At 41.9% G+C, this 15100-nt stretch overlaps 1 protein-coding gene across 4 annotated transcripts in view; it reads left to right on the top strand.

The window, feature by feature from the left end:
• The first annotated feature begins 2985 nt into the window (after positions 1 to 2985).
• The window catches only part of HTR7 (5-hydroxytryptamine receptor 7), a 76873-nt gene continuing 64758 nt past the window's right edge, over positions 2986 to 15100 (top strand). For 2 of the 4 annotated variants that reach the window (XM_035024778.1, XM_035024786.1), the window contains exon 1: positions 2987 to 3668. In XM_035024778.1, coding sequence (XP_034880669.1) covers positions 3124 to 3668 — 545 coding nt within the window. In that variant the 5' untranslated portion in view covers positions 2987 to 3123. Of the gene's footprint in view, positions 3669 to 15100 lie in introns of all 4 variants that reach the window. The other 2 variants (XM_035024770.1, XM_035024760.1) reach the window with 2 other exon arrangements.

Here is a 15100-nt window from a genome sequence, read left to right as displayed (position 1 = left end):
GTACCTAGAGGGAGGAAGAGCTTATAAAAAGACGGTAATTCATGTTGTAGGACTCGGCTGCTCTTCTCTACTACCCCAGAGCAGTTTTGAGAGAGGGAGATTACCAGTTGGAAACATCGGAAAGCTATAGTCTCAAGTGCCCTCATTGACAATTTTATGAGACTGCTGTTATAGGAAGTGAGAGTCTAGACAGGTTTCATACTTCTTAAAGCAGCAGAGTTATTTTTTAAGTAAAAGAAATAAAAGGGATGAAAACGAACAACACAATTTGATTTAAATGCCAACACTTCTCTTATTCTCTCCAGTTTAACTGCTAAAGAGTGGGTGGGCAGGGGGAGGATGAGGGATGCAACACCTTGGTATGGATTTTCAACACTAGGAAACCAAGGACAAAACAAATAACACATTTAGGTGAGTGTTTAGGTATTTTATGGACATTTCATGAGGCTCTACCTTTAGCTTTTCATTACAAGAAAATTATGGAAACATATACATGAGATTTTTAGCGTTTTTATGAAGAGAGGATTATTTGTTAGTCAAGGTTAGAGGGAAACAAAGAATTCCAGATAGTTCTGTCAAGATTCTGGAATAATGATAGATGAAATCTAAACTCAACATAAGCAAGGTAATGCTTCAGAAGCAGAGATTTTCAATAACCATGTTTATGCATTGTGACAGCTTATAAATTAAAAACCTAGCAACTCTAAGGAAATACACCCAGCCATCACCAAGGATAATGTGATAGAGGTGACTGCTCTATAAAAAGGGGAGTTTGGACCTGATGCTATATGGAAAATGGAAGAGGAAGTCAATTTGAAAGTAGTATTTTACTGATTATTTGGTGTCCTACAATGAAAAAGTGAATGCAAAAAACATCAGAAGCTGCTATGAAATAAGTAGCCCGGGTTAAGAGCTGGTAGGAGTGTAGGTGGCAAATTATATTAACTGTAGATTCAAATAATAAAACTATTGCTTTTAAATTCTTTGTATAATTCATTAATGTGGGATATTATTTACGAGAGCCAAGACAGAATGTAAGTTAGCCTGATTACTCAGGGGGGGAAAAGAAGAGGAAAGTCAAAATAAGTTAAAATGATTGAAGAGTTAAAATAAGAAAAGTCAAAAGTAGCTTGTGAAATTACCCCCTTAAAGAATTTTTAAGAGTCCTTGAGACAATTCTAAACTCAAAACCAGAAAATTGAACCATTTCAGTGTAGTCATATATGATCTTGGCTAAGTCATTAAACTGCTCTCAACCTCTATTTCCCTCTCTGTCTTGAAGGGTAAACAAATGGTTTTTTAGATGCCTTCCAGCTGCAAACTAGCTTTCTTTTATCTGAAATTATGTTTAACACTAACATTAAGTAAGATTGAAGACATTTCCTCCATTTTCTTAACTACTAAATAGTATTGCTTTGCGGCCTATGTAACTATCTTCCACCCTTCCTCTGACTCAATATATTGATCTGCTTATTTCAGAGGAGAGACCCTGACATGTTCATAAATAGTGACCATTAGCCCACCATGTAGGGATTTTTTTTTTTTTTACTTAAAAAATTCTGTTTTTGAATGTGTAGAGGGAAGAATATGGGCATACTAATCAGATAAACTTCAGTTCGAAACCTATTACCAGCTGAATGCAGTAGCAACTGTGTTTCCTTATCTGGAAAAATAGGGCTAATACCCACCTTGAAGAATGAGAGTATTATTCAGCTCTCAGATCAATACATTTTGAGATTTCTGTTCCCTTTCTTCCTATTTATAATCTGCTAGGGCCTAACTAGAAAAGAAAACAGATTTGATTATTTTTAGACTCTTTAAAGAAATCACTGCTGGTTTCCAATAAAACCTTTATACAAAATGGAGTGAAGTAAGTCTCACAAATAATAAAAATCAGCCACTCTGACAGGGTTTGAATACCAAGGGGATTTTAGGCAATAGGCACTAAGTCTACCTACACCTCCAGGATTCTTCTGCAGAACATTATAACCGGTCATTTCTTCGCTTACGGGCAAGATTTCCAGAATACCACGGGAAAATTAACCCTCATTTCAGTATATTAAGCTTTGAAGTCAGAATATAAAAACAGCCCGGGTCTATTTTCAGAGCCCGAGAGGCCCGTTTCCAGACGCTAGAGGGTTAGTCACAATGGGTTTAAGCCCCGTGTTGGTCCCTTCCCCAGAGCCCCCAGCTCCTCCTGGGTGCCAAATCCTGAAGGCATCCCACCCTCTCCCTGCTTTCTTCTGAGCTCCCACCCCCACCCCATTCGGCTGCTTCTCCTTTTCTATCTTCGCTTTCTCTTAAGTGGGCAAAATAGGAAACGGAAGTATCTATTTGTTGCTTGGTGTAGTGCTCAAAAAGGTTTTTTAATTAAGAAAAAAAAAAAAAAAATCCTCTCCAGGTTCATTTTGCAATGAGTCCGAGCGTCCGCCGGCCCCCGAGTCCTCCCCCATCCAAGTGTCGTTCATTCTGTGAGGACGCTCGAGTCTGTCGGAGGGGGTCTGCGCCTCCAGCCGCACAGAGGGATCCGTGAGCGAACGGGCTCGGGATCCGGGGCGGCGCGGGGAGCACCGCCCCCCGCCCGGCAGGGAGGCGCGGGAGAGGCGGCGGCCGGGCACAGCCGGGGAAGCCCGTCCCGGGAGCCCGAGGGGCGCGGGCAGCGGCAGTGGCGGCAGTGGCGGCGGCGGCGGCGGCGGGGACGCGGCGTGGCTGCCGCAGGGGAGCGGCGGCGGGCGCGAGGGGCGGGGCGCACTCCGCAACTTCTGCCGCTGCCTCCTGGGCGCGCTCGGCCGAAGCGCGCGGTTGGTGCGCGCTGCGGGCTGCGGGGCGGCCAGCCGAGCCGTGCCCGCGGGCCCGCGAGCTGCGCGTCGCGGACGTCCGTCGGTGCCGGAGGCGCCTCCCGCAGGGAGTCTCGGCGCGGCCGCGCTTCCGCGTGGTCCGCAGCGGCTGGGGCCCTGGGACGTGCGGGGCCGCGAGGCCGAGCCGAGGCGCCCCCCAGCGGCCGGCGCGCGCTCCATGGCTGGGCCGGGCGGAGCGGAACCCGCGAGGTGAAGCCCCCCGGGCCGGCGGCCGGAGCGCGTGGCGGGGGCGCCGGCTCCATGGGCAGCAGCGCACAGCGGCACGATGATGGACGTTAACAGCAGCGGCCGCCCGGACCTCTATGGGCACCTCCGCTCTTTGCTCCTGCCGGAGGTGGGGCGCGGGCTGCCGGACCTGAGCCCCGACGGCGCCGGCCCGGTCTCGGGCTCCTGGGCGCCGCACCTGCTGCGCGGGGTCCCAGAGGTGACGGCCAGCCCGGTGCCCACCTGGGACGCGCCGCCGGACAATGCCTCTGGCTGCGGGGAGCAGATCAACTACGGCAGAGCCGAGAAAGTTGTGATCGGCTCCATCCTGACGCTTATCACGCTGCTGACGATCGCCGGCAACTGCCTGGTGGTGATCTCGGTGTGCTTCGTCAAGAAGCTCCGCCAGCCCTCCAACTACCTGATCGTGTCCCTGGCGCTGGCCGACCTCTCGGTGGCCGTGGCGGTCATGCCCTTCGTCAGCGTCACCGACCTCATCGGGGGCAAGTGGATCTTTGGCCACTTCTTCTGCAACGTCTTCATCGCCATGGACGTCATGTGCTGCACGGCCTCGATCATGACCCTATGCGTGATCAGCATCGACAGGTAAGGGCCGGGCCGCCCCGTCCCGGGGTCCGGCTGCGGATGTGCTGGCAGCTCCACCGCGAGCGCTCGCCTTTCCGGGGAGGATAAGCCAGACTCCTCGGCGGGATGAAGGGCTGCGCCTAAAACATCAACCCCCACACATCAACCCTACACCAACCGAGCAACTACAGTTACAGTATAGCCTATATACACCTTTAAAAAAAGAGCCCGAAATGTTCTAGTTTACTGTAGTGAGGGCTTTAAGACCAAAGTTAAAGTATTTTAAGCATTAGCAGTTCCAGCACGGGGTCCCTTGGCTTGGTTTTTAGAAGGAACGGATTTGATCCTTTCTGAGCTCGACAAACCCTTGCTGTGAGTCTGAAAGTGTCATTTCTTACTTTAAGAAATCAGTCGTTGAAAAGCCTTCTTGCTTCCAGATTGTGGGAGCTGCCCCCAGGCAGGGGACTGAGGAGGGTTCCAGAAATGGGGGTTCTACATGTCTAAACGTTGCACCCCTATGATTGCTGATTCTGAATCTCATTCTCCTGGACGTCTGATTTTAGTGTTTGGAAACGCTGTCTGGGTCCTGCAGGCTTGCTGACTGGAGCCTTACTCCCTGTCTGAATGGTTGGTTCTAGCCTTTCATCATATCCCTTGAGAATCTTCTCTTGAGAACTCCCCAGTGGAGTAATTACAACAGAGGCTGACCATCTGTCAGAGATACTGGGGGAAAAATTCCGGTAAAATTCTTGGGTGTCAGATTGGGCTAGGAGATCCCTGAGGTTTCTTCAGACTCTAGGATTACAGGATGCTGCAATGGAGCTAGTCTTTGGTCCCTGAAACACTGTGCAACTGACAACTCGAAGGATGGTTCCAATGTTCTTTGGCCACCTGATAACTCTGTTTCTCTTGAAACTGAAATAGTAAACCTTAGTGTTCATCCACATAATTCTGCTGGTGTTTTAAAACCTGAACAGGACTGGTATTGCTCATTTTCTTTGTGGACCTACAGAACCTTTAAATGTGTAAACCCTTCAGCATAGAAGAAATGATTGATGCCTCCACACTTAAAATGACAGTGCCTCAAAGGATGGTTTAGCAGGAAACTGAGATTTTCTTCCTTTTCCTCCCTGTAAACACTGCTATTTGTGATTTGTTGGTATTTAACATGTTGTCCTGTTTTAGTGCTTGACCAGAGTTTATAATTACTGAATAAAGAGAATGATAGGAAAGGGGATATTTTCAAGGAAAAAATACATTGTAGCTGCGTTTAAAGATCTAGGTTATTTTTAAAGAATTGACCCTGCCATTTTATATATCATGTTAGGTAGGAGCTTCTGAGAGCAAACAAGGAATTATTTTTAAGAGTAGTGCACGGATGGTATATATGAGAATATTAGCTCAGAACTTGACAGCTGAAGTTCTGAATTACTGTAGTTAAGAATGACAAAAACATATGCACTCACAGTCTGGCTGTGGCAACAGGAAATAAGAGAGTGCATTCAATATACATAGTAAGTATATAAATGAATTGTAAGCATAAAAATTGGACTGCTAAGCCAACCAAATCGGCGCTTCTTGCATGAATGGAGTCCTTTTAAATGGAACTTAGTGTAGTACAACACATATAAATTTATGCTGCAAGAAATGCATTTATAATTTTTTTCCTTTCATAATTGATAAATGATAGGTAAACAGCACAGTATCCTAACTCATCTCCTAGCCCAGCCAGTGCTTCTGTCCTGCTTCTGTCCTGCTGGGCACATTCAGGTTTGGCTTGGGACCACCCTGAGATTCCTATACATGAGCTAAAGGCTTTCTTCACTCAGTGTGCACATGTGACTTACCAGCAAGCAGCAGGAATATCTTGATGACAGAGGTTAATCCTTCTTGGCAAGAGCTTCCAGTTTCTTCATCCAGTATATCCTTACGATTGTCACAAATTGTGGTAATATAGGGATATAGAGTCTATCTCTTTATTTCCTATGAGAATTGCTCCATTGGTGAATTCTGCTTAAAAAATTATTTTGGAGGATGAACATAGTTTTTTTTTTTTTAGATAAAATGAAGAATTGATAACACTGGAAGATATAAATTGCTTTTCTTCCAAGAACACACAAAAATAAAAATGAGAAAAAGGAAAATGCATTTGATATCTAAGGTGAATTACTTCTGGAGACTGTTTTCTTCAGTTTTATTGTAGAATATGACCAATGATATACAAATGTGCTAAGAAAATATGAAAAATTTTCATCTTCATTTATTCATTCCCTCTTGAATACAAGGTTAGGTTACAGTGTACTTTGTGCAGCATAATCAAAGATGAATAATAGTATTCCTGCCTTTGAGCTCTTACTGTATTGTGAGAGTTTGGATATCTTTTGAGCATTTAACGTGTCCAAAATGGAACCTTTGATTTTTCTTAACCACACCCCACCTTACAGGAATGCTTTTCTAGCCTTTTCAAATGCAATTCCATGCTGTTCTTCTGCAGAGTCTTCAACATTCCCTTCCCCATCCTTCTCAGATGATGATTCATGATCATTGAAGAAGTAGCAGTCATTGGATGGGAGCTTCATGATCTCTCCACTACCAAACAGTCTTTCTTACATCTGTTCCCTTTTTATTTCTGTCCAGTTAAAAGGCGAGAAGACATTGTACCCTGGCAAAGACCAAACCACCTGCGCTCCCCATCCCACCCCCTCTCATCTCAAGGATCTTGTTCCTTCCTTGATCCCTCTTCTCTTCTTTGTCTTCAGTGTTTCCTCTCAACTAGGTCAAGCTTGATCTTCTATTTTCCTTTGGCCTTACTTCTCTCTTCAGTTACTTCTCCAGTTTACAGTTAAGCTGCTCAAAGAACTGTGCCCACAAGCTGTCTTTATTTCCTTCCTCCTCAGGTAGATGAGTTTGGCACTCTCAGGTCTACTGAAGTATTTTAACAGGCCTTCCTGGTTTCATTTCTATCCATCCCTCATCCATTGCCCATGAAGTAGCTAGAATGATCTCTTCTAAAAAAATTTGTTTTAAGTGAGATAACATTTACCTATAGTGAAATGCACAGATATTAAATGCATAGCTTGATGTGTTCTGACAAATGTCTGTACCCATGTAACCAACACTCCAATTGGGATATAGCATATTTTTATAATTTTAGAAAGTTGCCTTGTGCCCCTTTCAGAATGATCTTTTAAAACTAGAAATCAGGGGCGCCTGGGTGGCTCAGTTGGTTAAGTGTCTGACTCTTGATTTTGGCTCAGGTCATGATCTCAGGGTCCTGAGATCTTTGAACCCTGGGTGGGGCACTGCACTCAGTGGGAGTCTGCTTGAGATTCTTTCCCTCTTCCCCTCTCCCCACTTGCTCTCTCTCTCTCTCAAATAAATAAATAAATCTTTGAAAAAAATAAAAATAGAAATCAAATTATATTTTACATGCAGTTTAAAACATGCAAAAGAGTGCTATATATACATTGTTTAGGTGAGTTTATATAAAGAGTAAAGGAAAAAAGTGCAGAGGAATGGTGAACACCTCACTCATGGGAGTGGTTATCTCTGGGTGGGGGTGGGGGTGTAATGAGGGAGTAACATGCTTACCAACTATACCCGTAATGTTTTGTTTCTAATTTTAATAGGTGATACAGTCTTGTTATTCTTTATATAACCTTCTGTATGTCTGAAATATATTTTTAATGTCTTTTGGAAATACATATAGAAAATATACAATCCTAAGTATAGAGCTTGATGAATTTCCATGAAGTGAACACTTTGATGTAGTCTACCACTAGATCAAGAAATTGAACATTACCAACCTCCCAGAGGCCCCCTTCTGCCCCTTTCCAGTTTCTGATACTCCAAGGATAACTGTTACCCTGACTTTTAGCATTGTGAATTAATTTCACTTGGTTAGAACCTCATATAAATGGAACAATATAGTATGTACTCTTAATTCTGACTTCTTTTGCTCAATATAATATCTGTGTGATTCATCCATAGTTTATAGTCTTTCGGTACTTTATTTTGTTTTATTTTATTTTATTTCATTTTTTTTGGTGAGTAATATTCCATTTAATTTGTTTATCAATTCACCTGTAGATGGACATTTGAATTGTTTCCAGTTTCTGGATCTTACTAATAGTGCTGCTATAAACATTTATTTGTATACAGGTCATTTTGTGGACTTGTTTCCATTTGTTTTGGGTAAATACAATACTGTATAGTTAAGGTTCCTTATTGTATTTTAATTCTATTTACCCCCTTACATCCTTTGTGTTATTGTTGTCATGCATTTTAATCTACATATTTAAAAGATCTGTTAGATATTATTTTTGTTATTTTAGACAGTCAGTATTCATTCTTATTTCCCCACACATTTACCTTTGCATTGTTCTTTATTTTTTTCCTACATTAACATGCTTTCATCTGGGATTATTTTCTTCTGCCCAGTTAAACTTTCTTTTTTTTTTAATTTAATTTTATTATGTTATGTTAGTCACCATACAATACGTCATTAGTTTTTGATGTAGTGATCCACGATTCATTGTTTTCGTATAATACCAGTTAAACTTTCATTAGCATTTTTAAAAGTGAGGGTTTGTTAGTAAAAATACTGTCAGTTTTTATTTATCTGAAGCTGTCTTAATTTTGCCATCATTTTTGAATGACATTTTCTCTGAGTATGTAATTCTGTATTTGAGGGGTTTTCAGTACTTTAAAACATTCTTCCATTGTCTTCATGTTACCATCATTTCTGTTGAAAAATCAGCCGTTAACCAACATTATTATCATGCCTTTGAAGATAATATCTTTTTTTCTTCTGCTTGCTTTTAGGATTTTCTCCTTGTCTTTAATTTTTATCAGTTTTTCTGTGATGTCCCCAGGTGTGGCATTATTGATTATTTTTTGCTGTTTGTTTGCGGTCAACCCTGCTGGGATTCTTAGTAATTTTTGTATTTGTGCATTAAAGTCTCTAATCAGTTTGCTGTTATCTCTTTAAATAATTTTACTGTCCCATTCTTTCTCTCTTCTGTGTCTCAAATTTACATAATTTAGAACTTTTACTCTATCACACATGTCTCTTACACTCTTTCTTTATTTTCCGTTTTCCATTTTACTCTGTGCTTCAGTTTTAAAAAACTTTTTGATCTGCCTTCCAATTTATTAATCATCTCTTCTGCTTGTCTGATCTCTTGTTCAGCCTTATCTATTGAGTTATTAATTTCACACTCCTAGAAGTTCCATTTGATCCTTTTTTTCTGATTTGATCCTTTTTCTTGATTCTAATTCTCTGCCTTATGTAATTTCTCCTTCTTGTTATTATATTCTTGAGTATACCTAGTCTCTTTTTATACTAATTCCAATATCTGAATCACTTGCGGTTTCTTTGTTTGTGATCTTTTTTTTTTTGGTTCCCTTCTGGGTTTTGGGTCTATGTCCTGGCAAGCCTAGTATATTTGATTATATACTCAGTATTTTGTATGAAAAATTATAGATGTTGTAGATGATGTTGTTTTCCTCAAGAGAAAATAGCTGCTAGGCAGGCATATTGGTGGACTTATTATTGTAATCCAGTTAGGGGTTGTGCTAACTATAGGTAATGTTTTAGGTGTTTTTTGTTTTTTTTTTTAAGATTGACAGAGAGAGAGACAGTGAGAGAGGAAACACAAGCAGCGGGAGTGGGAGAGGGAGAAGCAGGCCTCCTGCGGAGCAGGGAGCCTGATGCAGGGCTTGATCCCAGGACCCTGGGATCGTGACCTGAGCTGAAGGCAGATGCTTAACCACTGAGCCACCCAGGCACCCCTAATGTTTTAGTTTTGCTAGAGCTCTGTCTGCTACTGGCTGATGCCTCTTTCTGGGGTGTAGCCTTCTTGGGATTTCAGCTAAGAGCATGGGGTGTTCTCAGTGTCTTCTCCTGCTGGCTTGTTCAGAACTGTAATTGTTCTCTCCTCAGCACTGTGAGATGGTTAAAACTCCTACTGAAAACCTTTTGGGAGCCTTCTCCTTGGCTTCTCAGCCTCCTGCCCTGCACAACTTCAGAACTCAAGCAACGTCTTGAGGGGGAACACCAGCCAAGTGTTGGGCTTAGTTTTCTGCTCCTTCCTTCTTATGGGGATCTTGGACTCTCAGGTCTTTAATTTTTGTCTATCTCCAAGAGACTACCAAAATTTTTTCTGGCATTGTTGCCTCTTCATAAGTAGCTCTGCCTGAGGCTCCTTGCCTGGATCCTCAGCCCCTTCCCCTCACCTAGTTTTGGCAAATGTCCCAGGGGAAAGAGTGGCGGCAGAATTTTGGCTCACCTCTCTGTGGTTCTCTCCTCTACAGGATTATTTTGTCCCTTCAACTCCTGGTTGTCTCAGAAACTCTGATGGCTACAAGCAGGGTTGTGTGTGTGTGTGTGTGTGTGTGTGTGTCTGTGCTTTATCCAGCTTTTTTAGTTGTTTCAGCAGAAGCATTGGTCTGAAGCATCATGCAACCTCATCATAGCTACAAGTGGATGTGCGCCTGAAATATTTTAAATATATACAAATACAGAAGTATAATTATGTAAATTGCTCTTCTGAAAACCTTTCATTGGCTTTTCATTTCACTTGGAATAAAATTGAAAGTGCTTAGCACATCTTTAAGGTCCTTGATTTGTCCCTGCCTTACTTCGCAATAACATTTTGTACCACATTCCCTCTTGCTTTCCAAAGTGTAGTCCCACTGACATTTGCAGTTTCTCCATAATGCCAGATTCTTTCCGAAATCAGGTCCATTCCATGCAAACCCACCAACTAACATATTTGCAAAACTATGATTTCATGTCTGGAGTTCTATTCCCTAATGTATCTATTCTCTAATATATATTTTTTAATCCCAAGTTGGAAAGCCTGAACGTGTTTAATGCTCCAGAATGGCAACAGTTAAAATATTTGTAAAATGCCAAGTATTGACAAGGATGTAGAGCAAAGGGTACTTTCATACATTACCAGTAGAATTGTGAATTGGTGAATCACGTTGAAAATAGTTTGGCATTATTGTGTACTGTTGAAGATACATACAGCCTATGATTTTGGTGTTTTACCATTAGGTATGTATCAGAGAGATTCTTGTCACCAAAAGTCTTGTATAAGAATGCTTATAGTATCCACAAACTTGGAATCCTAAAACTTGAAATAATACATATATGCAACAAGTAGAATGGATAAACAAATAAATTGTGGTACATTTGCATAATAGAATACTATTCGATAGTGGTCATCCAACTTCAGCATGTATCAGGACTATCTGGAGGGCTTATTAAAACACAGATTGCTGGGTCCCACCCCAAGGGTTTCTGATTCAGTAAGTCTAGGGTAGAGCCAAATAATTTGCATTTCAGATTCCCAGATGATTCTGATGCTCCTGGTTTTGGGACCTTAGTTAGAGAACCACTGCTATACAGCAATGAAAATGAACAAACTGTGGTTAAAATGAATCTTGCAAAGTAATTTGAACAATTTTTTGTCATAAAAAATTTGAAGCATATTTAAAGGTCAAGAATACAGTATGAAGAACCTAATGTATCCATTGCCTAGCTTCAACAGTGATGAATTTATGGCCAATTTATTCAACATTGTGACTCCTTCATCTTCACAGTATTTTAAATCAAATTTCAGATGTCATGTCATTTCACCCATAAATACTTTGGGGTCACAAACGTAATGCTGAGCAGAAGAAGCAGAGTCCCAAAGAACACATACAATGTGATTCCATTAGTGTAAAAATTTGAAACAAACAACCTTGTTCAGAGACCCAGGGAAGTGGAAATTTTAGGAAGAAAAGGAAGGAGATAGATCATGAGACCAAGGAGAGTGATTACCTCTAGGCATGCTTCTGAAGTGCTGTCATGTTTTATTTCTTGACTGTAGTGATAATCACATGAGTGTTCGCTTTTTAAATTACCGCTAAAGCATCCATGTATATTCTAGGTGCTTTCCTGCTTCCGCATTTTGTTTTATAATCAAAAGGATGGAAGTCTTTATTTGATGACATCTTGTGAGGATTCACATCAGATGGATGGTCAGTCCTAGCAGGTGCACTTACTGTTTCAGTGCTATCAGCCACCGTTCATTTTTTAGCTTCATGCGTGAGGGCAAGGGTCATCTTGGGGTTGTTAACAGTTACAGGAACTCATCTGACTTATTTGCAAGAGCCGTGCTCCTTAGCTCTGACTGGTGTCTGGCTAAAGCCTTGCCTCCTCGCCAGGTACTGTGACTCATTCGCTTCGATGATCTGAGTTGTACTCTTGGCTTTCATTCCGCTGTGATCAGCAGTGCAGGGAGCCTTCTGGCTTCTCTGGATTGCCTTTCTCTTTGAAGAAGTCATCCTTGCTCATCTCTAAATTAATTTTCATTCAACTTGTAGGTACACTTTAAGGGTTGATAGAATCCTCTTCTAGCTTTGCTATGGGAAGGTGAGAGGGAAGAGAATAAATGGATCTTCTTTTGTGAGTGACGCTTCCCACAAACTACTTTTGTTTCTTCTTATGAGTTAGCTGGCAGAAATGCTAGCAGCTAATAGGTGTTCAGTGCTTTATTGTTCACAGACCACTTTCCACATGCAGAAATCTCCTTTGATCTTCCAACAACATTGTGAAGTGGGCATTATTATCTGCACTCAGTGTGGGAGGAACTGGAGGGAGAAAGTGACTTGTCCAAAGACACAGTTTGCATGGGTGAAACCTGTGTTCAAAGCCTCTTCAAGTACCATGTATTAATGTGTATATATTTAAGGAAAATAGAAGTTTAGATACAGCCATGATGGAGTTAAATCCTGATCGAGGTCTCAGAAGAAATGTTGAATTAGACTGGTGATGGAAAGGCAGGAGAGTTTCCAGGCAAGGGGAACAGAGATGCCAAGAGGCTGGAGGCAGTGAATCATTCTGTGAGCAAATGTACAGAGAGGGAACCAGAAGGCATCCCAGGTGAGGGAATAGCACAGGAAAAGCCCAAGTCTGCCAGATCTTGCCCCTTGTGGCAGATGCTGCTGGTTGCCTTTCTTGACCCCCGTCACCCTATTCCTCCTTACTTACAGGAATTCCTGTTTTCACCTGGGAATATGGCTTCCCAGAATAAAGACTACATTTTCTTTCTTTCTTCTTCTTCTTTTTTTAAAATTTATTTTATTTTATTTATTTGAGAGAGAGAGTGAGCACGAGCAAACGAGAGAGCATGAGCAGGGGGAGGGGTAGAAGGAGTGGGACAAGCAGGTTCCCCATTGAGCAGGACGCCCCATTTGGGGCTTAATCCCAGGACCCTGGGGATCATGACCTGAGCTGAAGGCAGATGTTTAACTGACTGAGCCACCCAAGTGCCCCAAAGATGAGATTTTTTACTCTCCCATACAGCTAGGTGTGGCCGTGTTACCAAATTTTGACCCAAGAGATGTTAGTAGAAGTATTGTGTTTCAGCTTCTTGGAAATTCCCTTCGAGACATTTTGGTATGTGTGTTCTTCCTCTTTTTTTTTTGTCCTTGGCTCCGTCTTGCCAACTGGCATTTAAGTATGGTGCCTAGAGGTCTGGCTGTCATCTTGGTCAAGAGAGGGCCACACTTGGGAGGAAGGAGTGGTGTGCAGGAAGGATAACCTGGATCCTGGAGGACTGTGGATTCCACAGGGTTCTTGGAACCCTGACTTCTTAGTAATGGGTGAATAGATACCATTTTGTTCTCTGTCACAACTGCTGAATGTAAGTGCCAGTTTCTTACTCCACTCACTGCTCCTTCCCATGGATGTCCACATGTATATATCATAAAACATTGTGGAGGGTGTCGCTGTGTCATTCTCTTTTGGAAATCCTTTAGGAATAAAAACTACCATTTTTGAGAGCCTTTGGTGCTACATAAATTCCTAGAGACTCGACACACAATATCTCATTTACTTTTCATAGCAAGGGTGTTTACTGAGTGTCTGTCATTGAGTGTCTCTGCTGGCCAAAGGTGAACAAGAGAAAGTATGAACATTTTTAATCCTGTTCTGTAGATGAGGAAGCTGAGGGAACATGCACATTCTATGTGGCAGGAACAGCATTTGGATCAAAAGCCCATGTGTTCCTCTCTATCACTGTTAATGATAGCCTGCTGCATGAGTAGAACATTGTTAGAACAGCATTTAAGGCCCTTTATAATTTAACTCCAGCTTCTCTTATTGCCTCAGTTGGACTAACTCCATCATGGGACCCTCCCTTTCAATGTCGGAACAAAGCTAATGCTCTTACCCCCAAACTTGTTCCTCTTCTAACATTCCCATCCCAATCAATCTGCACCCGTTTACTTTGCTAGATATTTGGGTACAATCTTTGAAACTTCCCATACAGCCCCCTGCTCTCACTAGCCAATCACCAAATCCTCTCCTTCTCCCCACAGCCATGTCCAGCAACTCACCTGGAGCCCCCATCATCTTTCATTTGGACCACTCAAAGTAGCCTCCCAGGAGGCTCCCTGTATCTACTGCCCCATGTTAATGCAGCATGTGTAACCCTAGCTGAAGAATAAAATCACCTGGGAAATTAAAAAAAAAATAGCAATTCTTGGAGCCCAGCTCTAGAGAGATCCTGATTTAATTGGTCTGGGTGGGCTTGGGCATCAGTATGTTTGAAAATACCCCCCCCCCAGGTGATTCTAATGTATATCACGATGGAGAATCCGAGTTAGGATGTTCTTTTAAAAAGGCAAATGCAATTTTATTCATAGTTCCTGAACTTATCTGCATATTAGAATCACCTAGGAATCTTCAAAAAATTCCAGAGCCCACACCCAGGCCATACACAAGCCCAACTAATGCACAGCCTCTGTGGATAGGACTCATGCACCCATATTTTGGAAGCTCCCGGGTTAGTCCAATGTGCAGATAGGTTCGGACACTACTGGATTATGCTGTTCTCCTGCTTCTTTAATGGGTTAATGAGTTCCCCTTTTCTTGGGATGAGATCCTAAATGTTCATTGTGACCTAAAAGATTATATAATCTGACCTCTGCCTACCTCACTAGATTGGGGGTTAGCAAACTTTTTTTCTGTAAAGGGGTGGATAAATATTTTAGTAAATATTTTAGGCTTGTGTGTCATGTGGTCTCTGCTTTAACTACTTTGCCACTGTAGTTTGAAAGCAGCCGTAGGCATTATGTAGATATATGGGAGTGGCTGTGTTCCAATAAAACTTTATTTATTGATAGTGCAATTTGAATTTCATGTCATTTTTATATCTCATTAAACATTCTTTTTTATTTGTTCAACTATTTTAAAATATAAAAACCATTCTTAGCTAGGGGTACTATACAAAAATAGGCAGGCCAGATTTGACCCTGCAGGAGTTTGCCAACTTTTGCCCAAGATTCGATTCGATTCAATTCAATTCAATTCAATTCAATTCAATTCAATTCTCTGTTGATCGGTCTATCTATCTATCTATCTATCTATCTATCTATCTATCTATCTATCTATC

This window comes from Mirounga leonina, unplaced genomic scaffold, assembly GCF_011800145.1.
Source record: "Mirounga leonina isolate KUSES-001 unplaced genomic scaffold, KU_Mleo_1.0 Mir_114, whole genome shotgun sequence".
NCBI lineage: Eukaryota > Metazoa > Chordata > Mammalia > Carnivora > Phocidae > Mirounga > Mirounga leonina.
The sequence above is the reverse complement of the archived record's forward strand: the minus strand, read 5'-3'. Positions and strand labels throughout refer to the sequence as shown.